A 24,055-nucleotide genomic window follows, 5' to 3' on the forward strand; every position below is an offset into this window, starting at 1 on the left:
AAGCCTTCTAAGCTTGGTGCGATCTGAAGCAGACTGTACCCACCGACACTTATCGCGCAGGAAGAAGCGATCGAGCCTCCACAGAAGAGCGAAAAAAATTCGTCTCACTGTGCGTTATCGTTCGAGCGTGAATATCCTGAGCGTAGAGGGTGGAAATCCTCGCGACGACAACGATCAAGGGGTTAATTCAAGCCATTAGTACTTGTCGCGAGGAGCAAGTGCTGCGTTTCCCACTGTTTGTTCCAGCGACTTCGCTGAGTCGATGAGTTATGACATTTCCAATGCGCGAAAGCGTCACGTAGCATTGTAACCCTTCCACAAGGGTGATACTTTTAAAAAAAAATGACATAAAAAGTGCATAAAAACCAGACAACCCCAAGTGTATCTATTTCAGGCATTTGGGGTGGTGAGTCGAACGAGGACATGAATCGAGAACAAATACATAAAGCTTCTATTCATCAACTATAAACATAAAATATAAACACAATTGAAACAAGATCCTAATGCTTTTTTCTAAATAGCTGTAGCCCAAATATAGATGACTAATCTGTTCACTAAATCATTTCAATTTTCCCCAATAACATTTCTTAACTCAAAAAATAGAATGTAATATAATATATGATACATAATAATTTTTTATGGCACAAGTAGACATTACGAAAATAGCAGGAATATTAAAAAACACAAATAAGAAAAATAGTAGAGTTAGAAATTATATAGTATATGTAAAAGTAGATGTAAAGTGCAAAAGGCGAGGTCCACGTGTAAATATAACACCCAAGTTACTTACTATTCCCATTAAGCACCACATTCCACCCCCAAAGAGCAATAAGCGGAGCCAAAACTAATTTTCCCCTAAAAAAAGATTCACATATTCTCGGGTTAAATGTCGTCAAGAGTTGTTGAAATATTCTTAAATCGTACCAAGCGAGATATCAATTGAAGAAATTCAGCAGCATCCAGCGAAACTTCCACCTGGCAGCCGCATCTTCCGAACAGATCGATACCGGCTTCAAGTTCAAAACGAAGCACGAGCTTTTGTTCTTGCCCGCGATTAATTATGCGAGGCCACCCTTGGCCGCAATTAAACTTCGAATTTCCAAGCGCTCGCCGTGCGTAAATGTCAGGGTCGACGCACGAACCAGAGGGGGTGGCTCGGGGTGCCTCGCGAGCGCAAGGGTGAACGGGATAAAGGAAGGTAAAATAGCATTGCGAGAGAGACTTTTATCCCTCGTTAAGGGAGGAGGATGGTAACCCTCGCAATTATAGAAACCACCCTTCGACAAACTTGATGGGGGTGAAGCGTGGCCCTGCCCTTCGAGAAAAATTTGTGCGCCGACAGGAACGGGGATTTAATACCCCGTTACCAAAAGAGTTTCAGACGCGTGGGTTTTGTCTGAAGTTCAGGCACCGAACGTAGACGCTGCATTCAATGGGGAAAATAACCGTCGAACTTAATTAACGAGCCTACATTATTATCACCATAACATTATCGTCTTTAATCCATCACTTTAACTTAGAGTTAGGTACGTCATATCTTCGAAGGTAGTTTCTCCCCTTTCCCCTTGAATTTAATTCACTCGCGCCGAATTAATGAGATTCGTAAAAAAAATTCTTGCTCGATGCAAAATATTCGGAGACACGAGGCTGTAATGCCGATTGATAGAGAGCTAGTGGACGCGTCCAAGCGTTTCCGTGACCATTAAAAACGGAAACCGCGAACGAGACAGCCGCGAATCTACGAGATGGGAGTGGAAAGGGAGGGGGACGGGTTCCTAAACCGTCGTTCCCTCTTAAAATTAATCCGCGAGGGTTGCAAATAGCCTCTTTGACGAGCGGCCAATTCTCTCGCGCGAATCGCGTGGATGCCACTCTCTGCGTACTTTCGCCTATTCTAACGAGGAGAAGACGGAGAAGAGGAAACGAGAAGAAAGAAACGCAGACGGACACGGCGCGTGCAGTGGTATAGAATCAATTTTTAGCCGGCCCAAAGCACGACTTTCTCCGCTCCACGAAATTCCACCTGGGCCACTGTTGTGCACGGCGGCAAACCGGGCATTTCTCTAATTGACGGAATTTATTCTGCTCGCGTGAAATCATTTACAGGCGTTATGCAATTGAGGTATTCGGATTCGGGTCGGTTGTTGTTAAGGTGGAATTTACAATGCTTTTGTGAAGGATGCTTCAAAAACAAGAGAGAAGATTATACGAGCTTGAAGGAAAGGGGATTGGAAAATGAAGAATTAAATTTTCAAGTGTGAACTGCTGGGTTTGCGATTATTTTGAAAATGAGGAACACTTAGAGTAAAATGTCTGAAACGTGAAGTGTAAAAGAAAATTGTAGCCAAATATTTTGAAGATATTGAAACTCTTACCAGTGTAGTTTTGATAAGTTAAATAATTTTTCCCAATTTCATTAGGTATTCAGTAGTTTCGCTTAGAGAACAGATTTTTTAAACATCGAACTCTGTATGCTAGAAAACGAAACCCCGATCAAAAAAAAAATTATTCTACCTTTATTCGACTTATATTTCCCAGAGAAATCTGTATCGTTTAACATTTCCTTAATTCGCAGCTCAAAGAATCCGCGAAAACAAGGAAAACAAAACGTAACTACCCTCTCCTTGACTCTCCTACTCAACTTCCATCTCAAAGACTTAACTCCCTCAAAAATTCATATAACAATATAACGATTTTAATTTTACCTTATTTGTCCGTTCCCTACATTACGTCTTTGCATGATATTATAACATTCCAAAGGGTTACCCCTAAATAAATAAATAAGTAAATAAATATATTTTCCCCGACTGTTCATAACCCTACCATATCCATCGAATTCTTCCACATTAATTCTCGCTGTCTCCATTCCCCAAATAAATTATTCTAAACAAATCTGCATTCTCATATCTCCGATCCCAAACACCCCCTACCCCCGCAAAATAATTCTCCATACACAAAAAAAATACTCCACCCCCGCATCCAACGAAAGCCGAAAGAAGAGACTGAGAAATTTCGTAGCGGACACGGTGTCAGGTAGAACCTGATGCTATACCAGTGCCGACGAGGACGAGGTGTAAAGCTGGCTTCAGCGACGAAGCGTCACCGAAGATGGGGTCCCGGCGAGTGTTAGCCGCGCGGTTCGCGCCCCGTGGCACGAGAGGAACCTTTTCCAATTGACGTCATAGGCGCACTCTTTTGCCCTTTTTTCCTCCCCCTTTCGTCCTCTACGCTCGCGCCCCACCCCCCTCGCCCCGCACGCCCCACCGTCGCGGCGTGCAACGGGTTAAGAATACAGCGTGGCGGGATTACTTTCGGCCTATGTGTTGCAACGTTCTGCACTGGGAATAGCCGGTGGCCAGGGCTGAATTAACGACCGCTATCGGGACTATACATCTGTGTTTTGTACCCGCGTCGTCGCCCGAATTCGCCTCTTTCCACATTCTTTCGCCCTCCCCCGATGCCTCGCGGCTCGCCCGCGCCCCCGTTTACACCCCTCGACTCCCGGCCACCATTTTTTCGCCAACTTCACGCAACCCCCTGCGCATACCGAGCCTCCCTTAAAAGCACTTTCGAGCTTGCCTTCCGGGGTTCTTATCGCGTTGCACGCTTTACAAAGACAACCCCAAGGGGCTGGGGATGAAGGGTAGGTATGTTGCGAGTCCCTTTAGAATTATTTTTACTTAATTTAGGGGGAACTTCGCGGTCCCAAAATCTGTTATCTCTTTGCTGTCTTTACTTCGATCATATTGGGCCAGTGCAGAAGTTCGTTCGCTCACTGTTACATATAAGGAAATGTCTGTTTTTACTGTAAGCTAATTAGGGGGGAAATGCCAAGCAACCATAACTCAGAGTGTATCCAGTAAATGTATGAGAAGAATTGTTGTTTTTATGGGTCAACATTTAGCTTTTGTTAATTTAGTAGTGCTCGTATTGCAGTAATATTTCATATTGTATATGATTTAAATAACAAATAAAGTTTGTGGATTCGAGAGAAATATATATATTAAATTTTTTATAAATTGAATAAGGAACCTTAGGCATTTTTCCCCCAATTACCTTAACTACTTATACGTTTACCAGAAAAGTGACAAAAGCTAGAAAGCTGAGGGAAATACTTAGTTTTTCTACGTTAGAATACAAGATTTTCTTCAATGTAGCATAGGTGTTTATCACAATTTAATTAGTTCACTCCAAAATCGAACTGTTCCAGCGAACAAAAAGAAATTCCTTATAAAGCCGCCATTTCCTCACTTTTTTAAGATTATTAAAAAATCGTACGCTACATTGGAGAAAATCTAATTTTCTTTAGATTGAAATAAGAATTTTTTATTTGCTATGTATCAATCGCTTTCGGTGCTGCGGGCCAGCTGATAGGGCATGGCGATAGACAATACTGTATAACTCCACCATTTTAACACTTTAAGTAATAAATAATGTACGAAAATAAAGTTAAAATGTTGCCTAACATCTCCCAAAATGATTTCGATATTTCACTAAAGAATTACCTGAGAAAAAAAATTTTATATTTAGAATCCATTTAGGCCTACAAAGCGGCGTACCCCCTTAAAAGAACATGTAATATATTTTCACATTTCGAATAAAACGAACGAGCTTTTCCACCGACCTAATAAATATGTATGTTTTTAAAGGCCACTTGGAAGGATCACTGATTTATGCGTCGATTCGTAAGCTCCCACGCCACTCAATTAAGGGACGTCTGCAGGGAAATCAAAAGCCGGATGCACCGCCATAAGAAACCCCCTATCCCAGTGCACGAAAATACCCACCGTGTTAAGATACACGTGAGCCAGTACTCCATATAGAAAAAGCGACACGTGGTTCAGCTATGCGTATGCCAACACCGCGTATTTCCGTGTTAATATGGGCCATCGTCCTCGTCGCAGGCGCCTCCTGCCCGCCATTAGGCCCCTTAACACCAGCGCTGACGTTCTCTGATATCGCGTTTAACAGGCGCCTTTAATTCGCAATAAATTAGCGACCCGCGCGAAATCTCGTGCCTCTTAAAATTGGGAGATCGACCGATACGAGCTTACTCTTCCCTTATTTCGCAGAAGGCCGGTTCTTCCTTCGTTTTCCTGTATTTCGCAGAAGGATATTTCGTTATACGTTCGTCATCGAGGATACGGTGCTCCGCAACATTTAGCCGCTAAATTCTTGGTGAAAATTTTGTGAAATTTGCAAAGGTAATTTGATAATGGGGAATGCAGGGTAACACTGGTGGCCTTTTCATTACTTCAAAAAAAAAAACTGAGTTGAATTACGAAGTTGCAGCGACTGTGGAATAATAAAGGACAGAGGAGCGGAGGCACGTCAGTGGAGGATTGTTTTTGTCGAAGCAGAGTGAATCAGAGAGTGACTCGGCAAGAGGAAAGTATAGTCCTTACATTTTAAACAGGTGATTCCTCACGAACAGTGTCGCTACACTGCACAACTGACGTAACGATAAATATTCGCGCGCTCAGTATCGAATTCGTGAATCTTCTCTCCTTATCCCCGAAGCAACTAATTTATTCTTACGAGCGTTTAACAACCCGACAGGTGTAGCTGACAATGGAGTATCAGGCCATTTGAAAAAGTAAGAAAAACGTGCGATAAAACGCCGATGAAATAAGAAAGGCTACTCGTAAAAGTGGTAGTTAAGACTCGACACGTGGCAGTTTTCCGGGACGATTTGCATTTCGTCCGAGTTTATTGACGAACAACTTTTATCGGCTGGCACTGCGCCCCGACGCGAGACGAAATCGATGATTTTACGTTCGCGGAACCAGAAATAAGCCGACTCGGGCGGAGAATCTCGTCTTCGACTCGCGCTATTTACGAGCCGCTGTTAATCCCGCGTTCTTATTTATTCGTTCCTCTTGCAGAGCGGAAAATCGAGCTCATAAAACATTCGCCCGATTCTCAGCTAGCAAATCAGTTAGCGTAGCTTTCTAAACGCAGCAGCACACAAGTAAATCAGCACAAAGTGCAAACTAATAAGTAGCTTCGGGAAAGACTATCAAAAAAGTACGAGCACGTACCACATTTCTCTTCCGTTATATAGGCTAATTAATAAAAATAATTATAATTTCTTATAGACTGCCTCGTAGCTATATGCTTCGTTGTAGCTAAAGCTGGAGTTGGGCAGAATGTAACCTAATTACAAATTACGATTAAAATGTTGTTACGATTAATTGTGTATGTAATTGATTACACATTATTTTCTGAACTCGTTAATGTAGGTAGTTGGCCACAATTTTATCAACTACCTAAACTAACGATTACAGAAAATAAGATGTAATTAATTACACAATTACATTTTAATCGTAATTTGTAATTCGTAATTTGTAATTAGATTACATTTTGCCCAACTCTGGCTGAAGCGTACTTCCCGTTAAATAAATAAATAAATAAATAAGTAAAAAACATCCAAACCACAGTTTCCTAAAGTGAAGATCTCTCAAATGACTCCCAATTGCATCCCCACACATCGAACAAGTTTTAATCGATACAGAGGTCCATCAATCTCATCCACCACCCCAGACTGGAATTTCCCAAACGTTCCACGCGACTTATCCGCATTTCTCGCGTTTCACTTGCGGTTTCCATCTTTCCATTGATCCTCCGATTCTTCCTGCTACCTGATCGCGTCCTTCGGCCCAGCTGGACAAAGGACGTCGCTCAGGTTGCAGGAGCCGCCTTTCGATTTGCGCCACCGACTCTTCGAGACAACAAAATCTTTTTTCACGTTCGACGGGAAAGCGGTACGCAACTGGGACGGTTTAAATCGCGAGCAGCGATTTTCCTGATGTTCCTCCGTGTCGCACAAAGGGCTCTTTAAAGTGGCGTGCTCCAAAGGCGAGTCATTGTGAAGGGGCTCTCTGTCGAGGCTAGAGCTCCAGTCGAGATCAGCTGGGCAGAGGCCGCGTGGGAGGATCTCCCAGCTGAGATTTATAGACCGCCTTTCTCCCGAGGAAATCCCCCGACTGTCGCGCGAAAAGGCTGCTGTGAATCTGGGCAACTCGATCATCCAGCGCAGCGCAAACACGCGAACGAGTATATTACGATTGAAATTGCCGAGATTACGCGAGATACGCGAGCTCTCAGTGAAACGTAACACGAGTGATTAACGAGGGCGTTTCGGTGGCTTTTGATGACAGAGGGGCTTGGATAAATTGATACTTCTGAGATTTTCTAGGGTTCTGTGGAAATAAGAGCGAATTGAATTTTCTGGAAACTGCAGTCGCCTCTTGGATGAAGAAGCCTGGGATTTTTTAACCCTTAGGGGACCGGCAAAGCCCTTTTTGGGGATTTGAGTAAGCACACGTGTTAGTGTTCGATTGTATGTTCGTCTATAAATTCGTTCTGTTCAAAAGAGCACAAAAAATACGACAAAATAAAATATTCCGAAACAACACAAAAATATAAAAAATAAAAACACGGAAAAAAAGAAGAAGAGATGATACTAAAACTTTTTACGACTACGTCGTTAGTTCTGCCTAAGGCTAAAAGAAAGTTCTCTGGACTTTGGTATGTGTTCATTAGTTTAGGTCAGTAAAACTGCCATATAGATTAAACATTTTTACAATCCAATACAGATTCGTAATCAGCAGTATCAAAAAACTCCAGATATATTTTTCAAATTAAAAACATGTTAAAAATTTTATTACCGTTCCGGACCGGGAAAACCCCTTTTGGGGGTCTATATAAGTTCTCTAATTTTGCAGAAAATATACGTTATATATATATATAGGTATATATAAATTTTAGGAAACTGGAAACCAGTATTTTTTCGAAAAAAGCCGGTCCTCTAAAGGTTAAAGTTTGCTGGCTCTTAGGGGACTCGATACGAATATTATGCCATTTCTATTTGCAAGACTTTTAACTGTTTTCAATGATAAGGAATTAAATTATAAAAGTTGGGACTTTCCCATTCAACTGTTTAAAGTCCCCATGAGCAATTAATATGGAGGAGGATTGAAAGAAACGAGAGACTGAGGTAAATCCCCTATGACATTTAATTCCCCGCATGGGATTTCCTCGAATAGCTTGAAAGTGAGTCTAGACTTCGAAATATTTTTAAATATTTTAAGTTATGCAACTAATCAATGCAAACATCAAAACAAGACGACCCTCGTGGTATTTCCACTTCCAATTGTACGTCGAATGAAACTAACGTCATCGACGCACGTCAGGGAATCCCAAATGCCCAGACTCTGATACTTTTATCCTCTTATGCCATATTTCCTGAACAAAATTTTTCAATTCTCTTATATGTACTTCGCTGTTTCCTCGCAGCCCTAAGTCTCATTAAAACATCCTACTATACGAAGACATACTCCATCAATTACAACTCTCAGCGAAACTTTTTACTTAGACATCCGCGACTGCCTGATCTCGCGACCGGCTGTGAAACTTCGCCTCGCAGTTAATAACCAAGTTTCTGAAACTCCTGCCCGCATTTAATTCTGCTCGAAGAGTTTTCAAACTTCCCCCAGTAACTCGTCATTTTGCGCGGGGATACGGAAAGTATTTAAATACGTTCATTATTAAGCCATTGCTCGTGAACACCTTTCAAGATTGAGCGGCAAAAGTATTACGAAATTTTCAGACGATGAAAGTAAAATTTAACAGAAACGATATAGGGCGGATTCCTACGCCCAAATCGCCCGCAACCCCAGTGATTTTCATTAAAGTAGGTTCTCTCTCCTATACGCGACTGGGCGCAACGTGAAGAATTTCAAAGTCGATTTTCTCGGAAATGAAGCGCAATATCAAAAAATTTTATTCCTTTTCCTCAACTCCTTTACTTGTTACAAGTCGAAAAGAAACAGTAACTTTTTTCGATATCGCGCTTCAATTTCGAAAAAATCGACTTCGAAAGTGTTGATGTTGCGTTCAGTCGCGTATAAGAAAACCTACCTTAAATAGGTACCTCTTGAATAGGTTCATAGTGCTTTCACTGCTGCTTTTAGCAAATAGAAAAAAGTGAGATGCAATCTATGATGAAATTTTCTAATTATTCAGCTTTATCCTACATTTTTAATTTATCTTTCCTCGAAAGATCATCCCCCGTGCGTCACATAACCACTAACGCATTGCCCCGTGTATAATGCACTGTATATCAAAATCGAGCGTTTTGCCCGCGGAGAAGTAGCGTCCTCCGAATCCCGTAGCATTTATTACTCATTCCTAAATCATTTCCACCGGTGCGAGGCCCGACTCCGTGCCTCGGAGCAAACACTATCACCGGGTACATCGGTTTTCCCGCACAGTCGGAATTAAATTTCCAGATTCATTAGCCCCCGTGGCGCGTCTCGTGACGCACGAGACGGCTCTCTTTTCTCTCTCTTTTCTCTCTTCCATCTGCCGTCTCTGTCCCCCGCTCCCTCGTCAGCCTCTCTTCCTCACCCTTCGCCACTTCAAAATGGCCACACGCAGCCGGCATAGCGTCTTCTGGTATAAATACATATGAGAACTGGGTCGCTGCCCTGAACCCCAGCCGCTGCATCGTCTACGAGCTTTCCTCGTCGCTCCCCGGAAGTCTTACCTTTGACCCCGGTCGCCGTTTCCGCTGGTAATTACTCAGGGCCCGTTGCGACGGTGATATCGATTATGTTAACCAGCCGACCGAGTCTTTTCAAATACCTGCATATTTCTCCGTCTCCTATTTCCTCCTTGCCATTCTGAGCGCCGCGGTGTTATTACCGTGGCACGCTTGTGTTTACAGAAAATCGTTTCAAATCCCTTCCCTCTGGAGTAAACAACAGAACGGAAAATGCAACCTGATTTAGGGAGGAACACGTGGCGGACCGTCCAAGATATTTTAAATGATTTTTGGAGGGCTAGGATCTTCCTTAGTATCAGGTATTACCTTAATACAATCAAGAGACACGGTAGTGACTCGCGCCAAGTACATGCGCAGCGCGAGACACGCAGCACAGTGTCTATATTACGCCACGACCCGCTATAAAGAACCCTTCGATTATCGAATCTCAATAATGGTTGAGCCGATTAGGTTTTTAATGGTCTCAATGGATAGCTTGGGTTTGATTTACATAATAAAAATGTCTTCGTTTTGTTCCTACGTGCCTTTTGAGCCGAGGTATTTCAATGCAAAGTTGCAATTTGGCGAGTTTTATGTTAAGAGATTTTTCTCCATCAACTGTGGGCAAGAGGGGAGCATGAAAGGGCGAGGAAATGTACCGCCAATCACGCAGCACGAAAAAGACAAAAAGCAGCTACGTTCAGGTCGCTAGTGAACGTAACCTAGCTAGTGTCAATTAATTATAACCTGCCAAGTGTCAAATAAGGTAAGTTGTCAACATTTTTCAAATGTCATGAGTTTTTACACCACATAGGTCTCTGAATTATTGTCTCTATTAACGAGGTAAGTCGCCAAAATTTTTTAACAGTCCCGAGATGGTTCGACGGAGAAGCAGCTTCTTTTACACAAGTTTCTAGGCAATTGCATTTAAATTGCCAGATATTTTTATACCAGTAAGCCATTTTTAATTTAGAGTTTCTATGTAAAGCTTATAGAGATCAAGGGGATGCACAGGCTTGGATATAAATGAAGGGGATGAACAGGCTTTGAGCTTCTCCGGCGAAGGTTAGATAGACAGAGAAGCATCTTGTTTCGCACAAGTTTCTGGAAATTTGTCAAATAAGGTAAAGCGACAAAATTTGTCAAAAGACATAGCATTAAGAATTAAGAAAATTACGGCGGTCTGAAAACGCATCTCCCTTGATACTTTTCAATCTTTTGTGAAAGTATTTTGAATAAAATATTTATTGGTATTGAAATATTTATTTGTATAAAATAAAAATATATCTGCTTAATATTATTTAATACATTTTTTGTTTGCATAAATAGCCATTGTTAGAATTGGATTAAGATTATTTTTTAATCGCATTAAATCCACTTTAAAATGATCCCAAAAATCGACGAAAATGTTTCGAGTATAACAATTTGGCCACCCTCTGTATTATAATACTATTATATTATGTAATATAATATTACTATAATACTATTATATCGTGTAATACAATTTTAATATGTAAAGCAGAAAGCTTCTATATGTTTGTGTGTTTATCTGTCGCCTAAAAGCTTTCGAACGATAAACTCTGAAATCACGAAATATACCTCAGCTTATTATGCCTGACTAACACAGATGAATGAGACCTTTTTCACAAAAAAAAACTAAAATAAATTTTTTTTTTTATAAAATCAGAATCTAAATTTCGAGCGAAGCCGAGTAGTAAAGCTAGTAGTACTACCATAGCTACTATTATATTGTGTAATATAATATTGCTATAATACCTAGTAGTACACTACTGTCTTCAACCCTAATTTTTAACAAATCCTTCGCAATATGGTACGTCCTCCCTCGATGAAGGTATGTAGTTGCAGTGCTGTCGAGTCGTAGGGATATTCTTTCAGAACAACATAGCTTAGACGACGAAGCCCCTAGTAGTAGCCTCTATTTGCAATTCCTATTGTCCCCTCCCCCTTGTCTAACACTGATCATCCTGTTAAAAAGAGAAAATTGTTGTACGTGTCCGTTCGCGTGACTTCCAATTAGATAATAGAAGGGGATGGTCGGCCAGCTACCGCAGCAGGATTTCTGTGGACCTGTAGTCGCGGTTTTACGGGTCCGAATCTTGAGCCGTGTGTCTGCCATATGACAATAACATCTGTGGCCCATGCCGAGGTGCGCGTACCTGCGCCGTACTACCGTCGGACCATCTTGCAAGCCCGACCGTACGAAAACGAAATCGAAAGGTGTTCCTCGTGGAGGACGGCGCAAGAATTGCAGCTGGCAAAATATTTGTACGGAAGGGAAACGTCTCGTTCGCGAGCAGTCTCTCAATTAATTATCGCCGCTGCTGATCTCTATTTCGCGTGAGGCGAACGAAGCCGAGGTTCTGCGGATCATGTGCAAGACACCAGCAACAAATAAAAATTAAAAGACGCTAATTGTTCCTCTTAGAATCTTAAACACGGAATGGATGCATCAGGCTGTGAGACTTAACGATAAGGAAGGGAGTTGGGGGAGATCCTGTACGGACTGAGTGAAAGCAGAATTTGCAAAATTTAAGTTAAGACGTTTAGAAAAGAGGAAGGAGTTTAGAGAAAATGAGAAGACTTTAAATTTTCTGGTGGGAGAACAGCTTTGCAGGGTTTCCTTCAGAAAAAAGTCTGTTTGGTTTCCATCGATAGGGTGAACACGGAGAAATTTGTGCGACGTTTTATGAATTTACTATTTTCATTTGTGTACTCTGCGCTGTTGAGAATAAAGAAATTGGTGTTTGACTCTTCCATAGAGATGGGCAAGAATTGTATTTGAATAGAAATATCGAATAACGAATAAAAGTTAAAAAATAAATTATTGTCGAATGAAAAGGTTAATTTTATTCGCCAAATAATCTAAAGTTAAAGTAACTTTTATTTGATCCATTATTTAAATAATGTTTTATTTAGCTACTGCCCAACTCTGCTTTTCGACTTCCTTAGAATAATTATAAGTGCAGCAGAAGGTAAATAAGAAGGCGAACAGATGATAGTTGTTGTATAGTAGCACAGATTTAGATCTCTTGCGGTGCGAATCGACGATGAGATTTTACACGAGACTTTTCTATCGCGAGACAAAAGTCTAGCCACAACTAAATGTAAATAAGGAAATATTCGCGAGAGATGAGAGTTTTCAAAATATATCACGAAACTTCTCTGATGAGAGTCTACTGTTATGAAACCAACGACAAAGTAATTAAAAAATAATAAAATAATCAATTAAAGTCCGATGTGAGACACGATATTTTTGTCTCGTCATGGATTTGCACCTTTACACGAATCAGGATTGTTTCGATTGAACGTTTCGACACGCTTCTATCACTCTAGTGGGAAACAGTCCGTAAACATCGTCTTATTCAAAGCCAACCATCATAATGACTACTTCCAATATTTTTAATTTGACATAGATACATCCAGCTGCTATTTTTTACGATATGAAAACTCCTATGTTTCTAGCACGATTGCAATCTGTTCTGTTATTTGCTCGTTCGGTTGTAAATTCGAAGAGAATTGTTTCTGCTTAGGAAAGATATTTTGTTTGAGGAGGTAGAAATGTTTGGACAATCTGTTCCCAAGTAAACGACTGACCAGCCTTCCTTTACGACGAACACAAGAAAGGTGTTATTATATAGTTACATTACTTTACAGTATTGTGTACATAAATCACGAGGATATTATTATTTCGTTACGCCTGTTGTCTGCACTTCGTAGCATAATAAAGTAGCAATTCCACTATTACCGACTAAGTTGCGCATGCTACTTCGTAACAGATGTCGCTCACGTACGATTCATCCTCGCAAACGCTTGTCGGTAAGAAAGACAAGCATAGTTGCTACCAGCAATTCTATAAAAACAACCACTAATTTACTGCAATCACCATTCGACGTAATTGCAGTGATGACATAACTAAATTCTAAGTAAAGAGTCTCAACGTGCGTTCTTGTCCAAGCGAAATTAGAGCGAGCCAACACAAACCATAATACACACAACAGCGACACTACTAGTAAACACTGACATAGTTGCACAATTGGCCTGCAATCGGTGCCGATATCTGCTTAAAACTGAAACGCTTGCAGGCCTTAAAAGTCATTGACGATCAGTAACAGTAAACGCAATAATCATTCCCGTTGCCCGCCGATGATTCAACAGTTACATACAATCACGCGTAATAATGCCAACGATCCAGAGCACAGTGATTTCAATCTTACTAACCTCGAATGCGAATCGCTGGCCGCGGCTGGATTAAAGAATCCGAACAGTAGTCGATAAGGGAAAACGGAGAAGTACCAGCGGGCCGGCTGGTTTCCAAGGGGAAGAAAGCGCGTACGGCGATAACGATCGTTTTGCGCAGATTCTACCGAATGCGTCAAGGAAAATCGACGATCGATGGCCCGGCGGGGAAATGCACGGCGGAAGAATATCGAAAATGAAAGGCGGAGGCGAGGGAGCGTGTACCGTGTCGCCGAGAGCGAGAGCCGCGACGGGACGACACACGGCGAACGAGTCGCGAAGCGATTCCGCGATTGCCGTTGCGGACGTCGATGTGCAGCCGTCGACCTAACCTCAAACCGATCCGAAACCGTCGGGCAACGGGACGGCGAGGTACCGTTCGCTTTCCCCAGCCCGTTCAGAGACGGCCACGCCGCGAAGACTCCCTGGTCGGTAGAAAGCGACGCAATGCCAGGAAAAAAAGTCAGCGAAACTTGCGCAGGAGCTGGCAGCAAAGTCAAGAGCCCTCGCAGTTGACACATGTCAAGCGTGCAGTGCGATTCGAAAAAACGTCGGGGCGGCCCGAGCACGACGACAACACAGAATCACGGGTACGGGATATGTAAAATCGCCACTCACCGCTGTGCCCGGTGTTGCTCGACCTCTGGCCCATTATTCTCACGCCGACGGCGATGGCAGGCACGGTACGGGACGCTCGGTGATCGCGGCGGGCTCACGTGAAAAACCGGACGCATGAGTGCGCGAGGGGCCGACACATTTTTTCGAAAAATACTATCAGATCGTGTACCCGCAGTGTCGCTACGTACAGAGACGGACGGCCGCTCCGAAGCGACGAGGTGATTGGCCCGCGAGCCGGTGCGCAGGCGCGACCCGCGGGATTTTGAATACTCTCGCGTTATCTACGTGCACACGGGCTTAATTAATTCTCTATCAGCGGCCGTCTGACGGGCATCCTATCGCTGGCCCGCCTACTTGCGCGTTACTGGCGAGGTAACCCGGCGAATGTTAATTAAAACCGGTGTTTTAGTAGGTCCCCTTCGTACGCAGAGTGTGTTCGTTCGAATACTTGCGTTCTGTAGTGAGTAGCTTTTCATTTCAGTATACAATGTGTGCTTGCGTTGCTTCGGTGCGTTTCGGAGAGTCTTTCTGAGTGTTTGCTTGGTTGGAGATTGTAGTTTCAGTTGTTTAGGGAGAATCCTATTTTATCTGCTTACTGGCGAGTATTTTTCTAACAATAAGATTTCTGTTGAGGCACGCCATGCTTGTCCTACTTGCACGTTATTTTATTTTGTATATATGCGTTCGATGAAATCATTTAAGTATTCTTTGTTGTATATTGTAAGACTGGAATGAAGCTTCATTAGGGCCCGTCCTTAAATTACGTAAGGGTAATTGTCGGAATTTCTTACCCCCTCCCTCCCTCGGTATAAGAATTCGTAAGATTTTATATTCCAACCCCCTCCCCCTTTCCTTACGTAATATTTTTTACATTGCATTTTTCGAGTTATTAAAATTCTTTTAAAGATTTATATAATGCATTGACATCGTTTTTAGGCTACTCATATTGAAAATTAGGTTAAAAAAAAAATATAACGTAAGACGCTACCTGACTCTGCCTTCCCTCTTTGTAAGAAAACGTAAGAAATTCGCGACCTTCTCCACCCCCAAAAAGCCTTACGTAATTTAAGGATGCCCCCTTATAGAGACTAGATACGATGAATCAAAAGGCTGCGATTTTCTTGCATGATGACACGAGAAGTAAAAAAAATTAGAATTTGGATGTATAGAGCAGAGATGGCGAACCTATGGCACGCGTGCCAGAGGTGGTTCGTACGAAAATTTTGCTGGCACGTTAATGATCTACAGGTGCTGTTAATATCTGTATATTAATCTAAATTAATTATTATATGGCTAGATACACCTACGAAAATATTTTTGCCCAGCTTTTACTAAACGGTATTGTGTATATCAAATTATGGGCAAAGAATTATTCGTCATATGTCAAATAAAATTGCCCCGGTTTATCCGTCGAATAAAAAAATTAACTGTATTCGTCAAATAATCTAAAGTTGAAGTAACTTTTATTTGATCCGTCATTTAAATAATTTTTTATTTAGTTAATGCCCAACTCTGGGCACAGCTGGGTTAATTCTTATGAAAATCTACGTTAATTTTTAAACTTTTCTCAAAAAAAAATTCTGCAATGATTAATTTTCTACGAATTTTTCCCCTGTTAAAAACTGGGAAATTTATAACTACTTGGCACGCGCAGATAAAAAGGTTCGCCTCCCCTAGTCTAGAGTTACGTCACCCTCCTCCATTTATCAAACTTTACACCGCCAAAACCTCCACCTATTCTGGTCCATGCAAAATTTCCAATGCAAGACGTCGCAAAAAATAACGAATATCTTTCGACCTAAACTACTTTGTACGCACAGAATCACAAATAAAGCTTGCCTGATAAATCGTAAATCGCTTGTTGCTCAACCTGAGTCCACTGTGCACGGAGCTGCACATTCAATGATCCCAAGAATCACCCCAAAAAAGCCGTGCAAACATCGTATGTGTCTACGTACCCGAATGAACTACAAATCGCCTTCGGCTACGCTCGATTACCGACAGCACGCAAAAGTACACTCCCACGACACTCGTCCCATTTCCCAAGCATAACACCTCGACAGCACAAAAACCCATATACACGCACGCAGGTCCAAGCGTACCGCGCAATTGCACGCACCTGTGGGTCCCAACTGCGCCCACAATTCGCGTGTCCCATGCTCGCGCTTTATCGTTCCCGCCGCGGAATGGTATCACGCAATTGACTGGCCGTGTCCGTTCCAGGCTATGTCTGGGTAGATTCCACCCAGGTCGCGCGGAACTTTCAAGCGGTTCCGCGAGCAGAGCCCAACTGGTGACGTTCTAAATTCCAAGGGGTCCTTTCGGTCGTCGCGGACCGTACCCCTGGTGGAAGATCATCGATCAGCCGCGAATCCTCGAAAGGAAGGGCCGAACTGACGGCCACGCATCATCGCCTTGGTAACCGGCCGGCAAAACATTGCGTCGCCACGACGCGGAGTGCGGCACGTCGACGAGCGTCGTCGACGCGCACAGTGCACGGCTTCTGCATGGGCTTCGCGACCAACGATTCGGCCCGATCCGCGTCTCCTCGCAGACGTTGACCTTTCTTTGTAGTTGCCACCGTTTATTCCGTCTGACATGAGCCTGCTGGAGGAACTGGACTCGGAGCCCCAGGCATTCAACAGCTGACAGACCGGATCGCTCGCGTCCTGGGAAAACCGATCGGTGGAAAGATGGACGTCAGGTTCCCCTGGATCGTCCCTTTCGCCCTGATCGTCCTCCTCATCGCCACGCAAGGTCAGTTTCCGCGGAGGAGCATCGTTCAGAAATTAGAGTATTGTATCCGGGGGTGAAGTGCTGCTAGCAGCTCCTTCGCAGGGGATAGATCCTTTCGTGCAAGGTAGGGGAGATTTCTTGGAAGAATTGTGGTTTTGTAGAGGATACTATCTTCCGAGGAATGTTAGTGAAACGTTGGATATTAATTTCGATGGAACTTTGCGAATTTTTAGAGTACTAAAGATGAAAGGTAGTGCGTAGTTTCTTTTGGCTGTGATAGTTCTAGTTTGGGGGCGAAGGGATTGCAGAAATGTGAAAGTTTTTTTAGAGAAATATGTAAATTATGATTTTTGACAGAAAATAATATATTCAGATTGGCAAAGAAATGGAAAAATTATTTTTACTTGAAACTGATATTATACACTTAAGGGGGGCTATACTTTAGGCAACGCTGAAACAATTTTTCTGGAGAAATTACTTTTCTGGAGAAAAACTTTTGAAGATACGAAAAAAAAAATTGTGTTAAAAATATGCTTTGTAGATGCTATCGACGCATTTTGCTACAGGGTCATCGCCGAAATTGCAAAACGGTGGGGGTAATTTAGAGAAAACTATTCAACCAATCGACTTGCCCTTACACATACAACTAGATAATTCCAAACTATTGTCGATGGACCTCAGAAACCAAAATGCCGAAAATTGACAAAATTGTAGAGCTTAGGAAATGAAGTGCGATTTTGCAAGAATTTTATTAATCTATTTATGCAACATTGAAGTGTTAAAATTATTATTTTTTATAATACTAGTGGTTCATCGACAATAGTTTGGAATTATCAAGTTGTATGTGTAAGGGCAAGTCGATTGGTTAAATAGTAGGTATTCTCTAAATTATCCCCACCGTTGTAGCAAGATGCATCGTTAGCGACATCTACAATGCATATTTTTAACATAAAATATTTTTTTTGCATCTTCGAAAGTTAAATATAAAGCCATAACAAAGTTCAAAATGATTTGCTCCACAATTTCTCCAGAAAAAACTCCCCAAAATCGGCCTGTTTTAGCGTTGCCTAAAGTACAGTCCTCCCTTAATGGTTTTCAGGATATAAAAGGGGTGCAACTTTGGAGAATTTCATCCCTGACACCAGACTTACCATAGCTAAAAGAAATGTGACCCTTAATTTCGAGTACTCTACAAATCCACAGCTTGCGAATATCCCAATGCCTAAAGGTGACACGAAAAGTTCCACTGCAACTGGATTCTAATTTTAACCCCCTCGAGATGAAAGCTCGCCCATTAAAAAGTTCTACTAAATTACAGTGAAATTCGACGCGATTATTAAGGCACCCTCGATACGTGGCAGCGCAAGCGAAAGATACAATTACTAAGGCGTAGGAGTTCCTCCAACCAGCTGCACTTGCAATTGTACTTAACGTCGTTCTTTTTGCTTGCCTACTTTTGTTTTTACGCCAGGCTGGGCCATCGACTGTTTCAAGTGCGTGTCGATCGACGGCGACAATAAACCCTGCGACGACCCGTTTCACAATAACGGAAGCCTCGCTTTCTTGGAGTCGCCCTGCTTGGGAGGTCGCAAAGGCCGCGACGGTCTGTTCCCGGCGACCGCGTGCATCAAAATAGCGGGCATATACGGTAAAGCTCCCTCTCTTTTTTGTGATTTCGAGTGACCCTTAACCCCTTTCGGTGCAACGTGTTTAACGAATCCACTATAGTTCGCAACACGCCTGCTGTCAGAGGCCAGAGCGTCAAAAAGCTCAGCTGCCCCGAATAATCTGCAACCGGGGCAGGGGTTACATCCGCCTCGGGGGTGAATAGACTCGCCTTCCAATTAGCGAATAATTATTACAGAAATCTAGATTAAGTATTACTCGCGTGACTAATGCTGCACTTGTACGTAGAAGCCAACCACGGTCTTGAAATTTTAATGCGATATAATCTATTAGTAACCTCGCGTTTTAACCCGGCTTGATATTAACTTTGTAGAGCCTCGAGTCGCGAATGTTTACTAGATCCTAGTACGCCCGAAGTACCAAGAATTTAAATAGAATCAATCCTGCAAAACCCGGGCTTTCTGACAAATTAGAAACGAACGTAGAATGCATTCGCAATTAATGTGTGACTAGACGAGTCTGGGGTCTCTCTGACGGTGAGGAGCTGCGCACTGGACAGTGGGACTTTGACGACCGACTCAGAAATTATCAGAATGTCTCATTGCGGAGGATTCTACTTTGACGAGAAGTGAGTCGATGCTTGGCTTCCTTCTAGCCAGTATAAAAAATTCTAAAAGTTACGCAATCTGCCATTGGGAATTTCTCCGCAGTTTAAAAACGAAAAAACAGAAGAATTCAACACCACCCTTAAAGCGCGACTGCTTAGAATTAAATTTTAAAGTCTTGCTACTGCGTCTGATAATTCTTGCGGTAGCAAATATGGTTTAATTTTCAATTCCATATTGCATAACTCGCAGAGCTGCTTTGGGACTGAAGTACAGGCACACGTGAATCGCGAAGACGCGCGCTATTCTAACTGTGAATCATAAATTCTAGATACGTTCGAGGTTGCGTTCAGTCGTGCAACGACGCAGACGCCTGCAACGAATCATCGCGACGAGCAGCTTCAGTCGCGCTTTTAATCCTGTCGATTTTTGCTCGACTACTTTCACAGAGATACACTCTACATATCATGCATCGATTAAAATCATAGAGAATTGTATATAAGACAAAGACGCTTCAGTCACGTCCCCACGTGCGCAACGTTTTCAAAAGTCCCTCGGCGCTGCTCAAGAGCTCCGAGTGCAATCTGCCTAGCACGCTGGGCACGTGGGAGCGCGGCTTAATGGACCACTTCGAACTTGAAACCGTAACATGACCAATTAGCTGCGGACCAAATGGAAGAATAACAGAGAAATAATATCGTAGGAGGCAACCGAGCGCTTTCCCCAGCGCCCGTTGTCTCGCGTTTATCCAGTTTATCGTACGTAATAATTATAATTATAAAAGTAACGTAAGGTCCAGATATACAAAATATTGCCTAAGGTATGCAACAATCGAATCTACGAGGCCCACTATTTGATACAGTTAGATAGTTTGCTACTAGGGACGACGAGAACTGCCATAGTAATTACGAATACTCAATCGTTAACGTTTTACCATCATCTACGCCTACATATCACAACTGTAGAATATGTTGTAGAAGGTGACTCGCCAGGAATAGCATACTAGATTTCTAATGGAATTTATTAATTTAGAGATTTCCTAAGAAACGTTTCGCCACGTTCTGCCCGATAGAAAGAGAAACTGATATCGCCCTTATTTCCGAAGAAAATGGACAGTATTTAATCTAGATTCTCTAAAATATGTTGAAATTTTCACTGTTTGATTACAGATAGTTCGTATTGTGGTACATCATTGAGCTAGTCTCGGTGTCACCACTATTATATAAAATATTATATTATATAGAGAATTGACGGGGGAAAAGATCTAGAGGAGAAAATCCAAAACAGATATCAGAACTTCTGTTTCTGGTTGCTCACCGTGTATTTTACTGACCATAATTATCGCTTAACGACACTGACAATGAAATACACATTAATTCAATTATCGCAGACTGTATAACATATCCAATAAAAGTGATTTTAAGTTAAAACTCTGGCTACTATTCTGTGCACAAAACCTCATCCGTTTGTATACAAAAAAAAAACAGTTTTGTTATTCTAAATGAAGGAACGATTTTTTAAAAAAAAATACACCCTGCGCGTCACATTTGCCCGTTAGAAACTTCTAATCATGTTCAAAACATTTCCTTCTATCTCCAAAACTGAAACAATTACTAGACCTTTTAATTCTGATAAACTACCACAGACATAAACCACATGTTCCTTCGGACACATCTAAAAGGAAAAAAAATAGAAAATCCAGAGACTTTGAATCTTCCTTCCACAGACTAAACAATATTCGCTCGACCCGAAGCCAACTACATGCGATGTAACAAATTCAAGGGGATAAAGACTAATCCTAATCAGTGTCACAGTTCACACTGAAACGCACGCCGTCGTAGACAGAAAAAAACACAAGAGCATAGGTCCCTGAATTTATCCGAAGTTAACATCGACGCTCCCGATGTCGCGTGACGCGAAAAATGCGTCGACCGCGAGATTTTTGCGCATCTTCTGTGTAAGCCGCCACGAGGGGATAAAACTCGACGAATAAGCTATGCAAAGGCAGCAGAGATCTGCTGAGAACGACCCCGATCAATCATGAAAGTTCGTATGTCGAGCGCGTCGCAGCAGTTCGTTGATTTCTCATCGCGAGTGGTCTGCTGGCTCTGGGAAACCCTCGACAAGTTATTGGACATCCTTCTCGATTTCCTCGCGAGGATAATCGAGCTGATACTAGCGGTGATGAACCTGAATTTCCAGGTGATCTGCTTCCTAAGGGACATCTGCATCGAGGCTATGCAAACGTTCGCGAACGTTTTTAGAGGGATCGTTAATGTCGTTAGCAACATCAGCTGCGAGGAGGTCGAGGACTTTGTCTCCGCCTGCATCGTCGTGCTCTTTTGGATCGGGGCCGTTAGGATTCTCAAGAATTTGCTCAACCGAGTAGGGACTTTATATGCATTTTCATCTTTTTCTTTTTTTCTTTTTAAGGGAATTAAGTAATTGATTCCTAAACGCGGATCTGAATTCTTTGAGCGTGAACTTCAACCCTTCGAATGATAGGGGTGATTTTTAATTTTTAAAGCCGATATTTTAAAGAGTTAATGTACCTATGATATAAAATGAGTAAAAGAAATATCATCAATGCAGATCGTACAGGCTATACGAATTATTTGGTGTTTTTAATGTTAAAATGTTTCTTTAATCGTCGACGAAACAAGTAATTGGATATACTTTAAATGAAAATTTTTAATTCACTGTTGTTGCTTTCGTGTACTTCTCTTATTCACGAATTTGGAAAATGAATTATACCTCAGGCAAAACAGTAAAAATTGATTCCTTAATTCGCTATAACATTCAAAATAATGCCAAGTTCTTTTCTCACATTTTATATCATATATTTCTCTTTATATATTAAGATGCAATTAAGAATCATCCTGTATAATATTTTTCATTAGTAGTTAGAATAAGTTGGTTTTTCTATTGAGGCGATTTGAGAAATGGACTTCCTTTATGGAAATGGACGTTTTACTAAAAACCCTAAATATTTTAATTTATAGAAATTCGATTAAATTCAATTCGTTTGAAAATTACTTTCAGTTCGATAAATCACAAATTTTCATCTACGTTTGAAAAATTCATTCGAGACTCATAAATGATAAGCGAACCAGTGAATTCGTACGCTTTAATTTTTAGAAACAAGGAATGCAACGAAACGACCAAGGTTTTAAACGTTCTTACGCACGTTTGACGAACTACTGAGAAAAGCACATTTGTTCCCGTGTACAGTGGAAGACTGTGGGAAAAAAGCCAGGTAATCACAACATTCTCGAATCTTATATTCCTCTATAAAAGTAATAAGTGTCTAAAAAATGAGATTGAAATAATTTACATTCTAAATTAAACTCTCGGCATTTGTATATCGCGTGTGACCTGGTTTTTGATCCAGCAGTTTTGCAAGTGGCAATATTTTGTGTCTTTTCTACATAAATTAGATACACTGCTCAAAATAATTGAAGCTTCAACACTCCAATATTTTTACTATAATATAACTTCCATATGACAATATTAAATGCACAGAAATTTTAATATGCTATATAAATTGAATAGCGAATAAAACTATAGTAATATTCTTATATTTCATAAAGTACTATATTCTAAACATTTCATTCATTCTTCTAAATTATCAAGAAGCTTAATCCCCCAATTGTTTTGAACAGCTTATAAAAGGTACATAGAACTAAGAAAGGAGAAGATTCGTTATTCAAAAGTAAGTCGAAAATATAGAATAAATTTTCTTTGTACGAGGCTTCGTTTTCAAAGCATAAAGAAATCGAGGCAATAGAGATCACTGTTTTCGTTTTGAAAGCATAAAGAAATCGAGGCCACGGAGACCACTGTTTTCGTTTTTTCTGTATTTACAAATATAAACAGGGTCATGAAATCGGAATCCTCAAAATACACGAATTTACTAAACTGAAATATTTCCACAACTAAAACCCACCTATTCCAGTCAGAAGTAACGTGCGCGCGTGGCTAGCCGATCGTTAAAATCGATTTTCTCAAAAACGGAAATCTACATAATCAAAGTTTATTCTACATTTACGAATTTTCTGTTTGCACGAGAGAATCACTCCTTTCTTACCTCACGAACCACAAGGTAAATCACGTATGTGTATTATTCTCAGCTTGAACTTACCTGTCGATGATGGTGAACCACCATCGCTTCTTTTAAAATCCGCAGTCCTTACGAGCGACTGGGCCCTCACTTCTACCACCATCTCTTCTATCCCTCGCTTCTGTTCTAACACCACCACTTCACTATAACGAGCCGCGTACGCGTGAATAAAATATTCGCGCACAACGGAATAGCGTTCGCGAGCCGATACCCTCGTGGAGTTATAAGACACGTCGGTTCATAGCCGCGGTTACCGTGAGACTAACTGAATGTTTATAGATTCGCGCGGATAGATTCAATGTCATATCTATATACCAGAAGCCTCGAGGCCACGTGTTCGGTCAGCTCGGTCAAGAGCGCGGGGGAAACGCAAACAACGATAAGTTGCTAGCCGCGAAATTCAGGCAGGGCAATTGTCCCGGCTCGCGGAAAAGGACAGCGAAGAGGACGAATCGACGTAATGAGAAACGACCTCGAGCCGATACCACGGAAGAGGAATTCAGCGGCTAAAATAAAACAGAAGGTGAGGCTTAACAAAGATAAGAA

The 24,055-nt window shown here is 41.7% G+C and overlaps 3 protein-coding genes across 5 annotated transcripts in view; 2 read left to right on the top strand and 1 right to left on the bottom strand.

The window, feature by feature from the left end:
• The window catches only part of Neur (E3 ubiquitin-protein ligase neur), a 113,783-nt gene extending 89,910 nt beyond the window's left edge, over positions 1-23,873 (bottom strand). The window contains exon 1 of one of the 2 annotated variants that reach the window (XM_076821224.1): positions 23,531-23,873. In XM_076821224.1, coding sequence (XP_076677339.1) covers positions 23,531-23,612 — 82 coding nt within the window. In that variant the 5' untranslated portion in view covers positions 23,613-23,873. Of the gene's footprint in view, positions 1-14,422; positions 14,566-23,530 lie in introns of those variants that run through there. The other variant, XM_076821225.1, reaches the window with a different exon arrangement.
• Positions 16,686-20,809, top strand: LOC143373741 (uncharacterized). The gene is made up of 4 exons (XM_076821262.1): positions 16,686-17,179; positions 18,630-18,806; positions 19,298-19,412; positions 19,721-20,809. Exons 1-4 carry the CDS (start codon positions 17,116-17,118, stop codon positions 19,875-19,877), a joined length of 513 nt encoding a protein of 170 aa, XP_076677377.1. The 5' UTR covers positions 16,686-17,115; the 3' UTR covers positions 19,878-20,809.
• LOC143373744 (uncharacterized) lies at positions 21,430-23,953 on the top strand. Of its 2 annotated transcripts, XR_013086521.1 has the most exons (3): positions 21,430-21,774; positions 22,528-22,645; positions 23,828-23,953. XR_013086521.1 is itself a non-coding variant. In XM_076821265.1 (2 exons), the coding sequence occupies exons 1-2, from the start codon at positions 21,430-21,432 to the stop codon at positions 22,591-22,593; spliced, it is 411 nt and encodes a 136-aa protein (XP_076677380.1). In that variant the 3' UTR covers positions 22,594-22,666. The 2 variants fall into 2 exon arrangements, 1 of the variants encoding a protein (XP_076677380.1); XM_076821265.1 differs by lacking the exon at positions 23,828-23,953 and having other exon boundaries at positions 22,528-22,666.
• The last annotated feature ends 102 nt before the right edge of the window (positions 23,954-24,055 follow it).

This window comes from Andrena cerasifolii, chromosome 10 (assembly GCF_050908995.1).
Source record: "Andrena cerasifolii isolate SP2316 chromosome 10, iyAndCera1_principal, whole genome shotgun sequence".
Classification (NCBI taxonomy): Eukaryota; Metazoa; Arthropoda; class Insecta; order Hymenoptera; family Andrenidae; genus Andrena; species Andrena cerasifolii.

Bases quoted from the DNA above. Each gene is read 5' to 3' on its own strand.
- LOC143373741 (XM_076821262.1), top strand. From the start codon at position 17,116: ATGGACGTCAGGTTCCCCTGGATCGTCCCTTTCGCCCTGATCGTCCTC. The intron at 18,807-19,297 runs GTAAAGCTCCCT...ATGTGTGACTAG, and splicing joins CAAAATAGCGGGCATATACG to ACGAGTCTGGGGTCTCTCTG. The intron at 19,413-19,720 runs GTGAGTCGATGC...CATAAATTCTAG, and splicing joins GGATTCTACTTTGACGAGAA to ATACGTTCGAGGTTGCGTTC.
- LOC143373744 (XM_076821265.1), top strand. From the start codon at position 21,430: ATGAAAGTTCGTATGTCGAGCGCGTCGCAGCAGTTCGTTGATTTCTCA. The intron at 21,775-22,527 runs GTAGGGACTTTA...TTTAATTTTTAG, and splicing joins TCAAGAATTTGCTCAACCGA to AAACAAGGAATGCAACGAAA.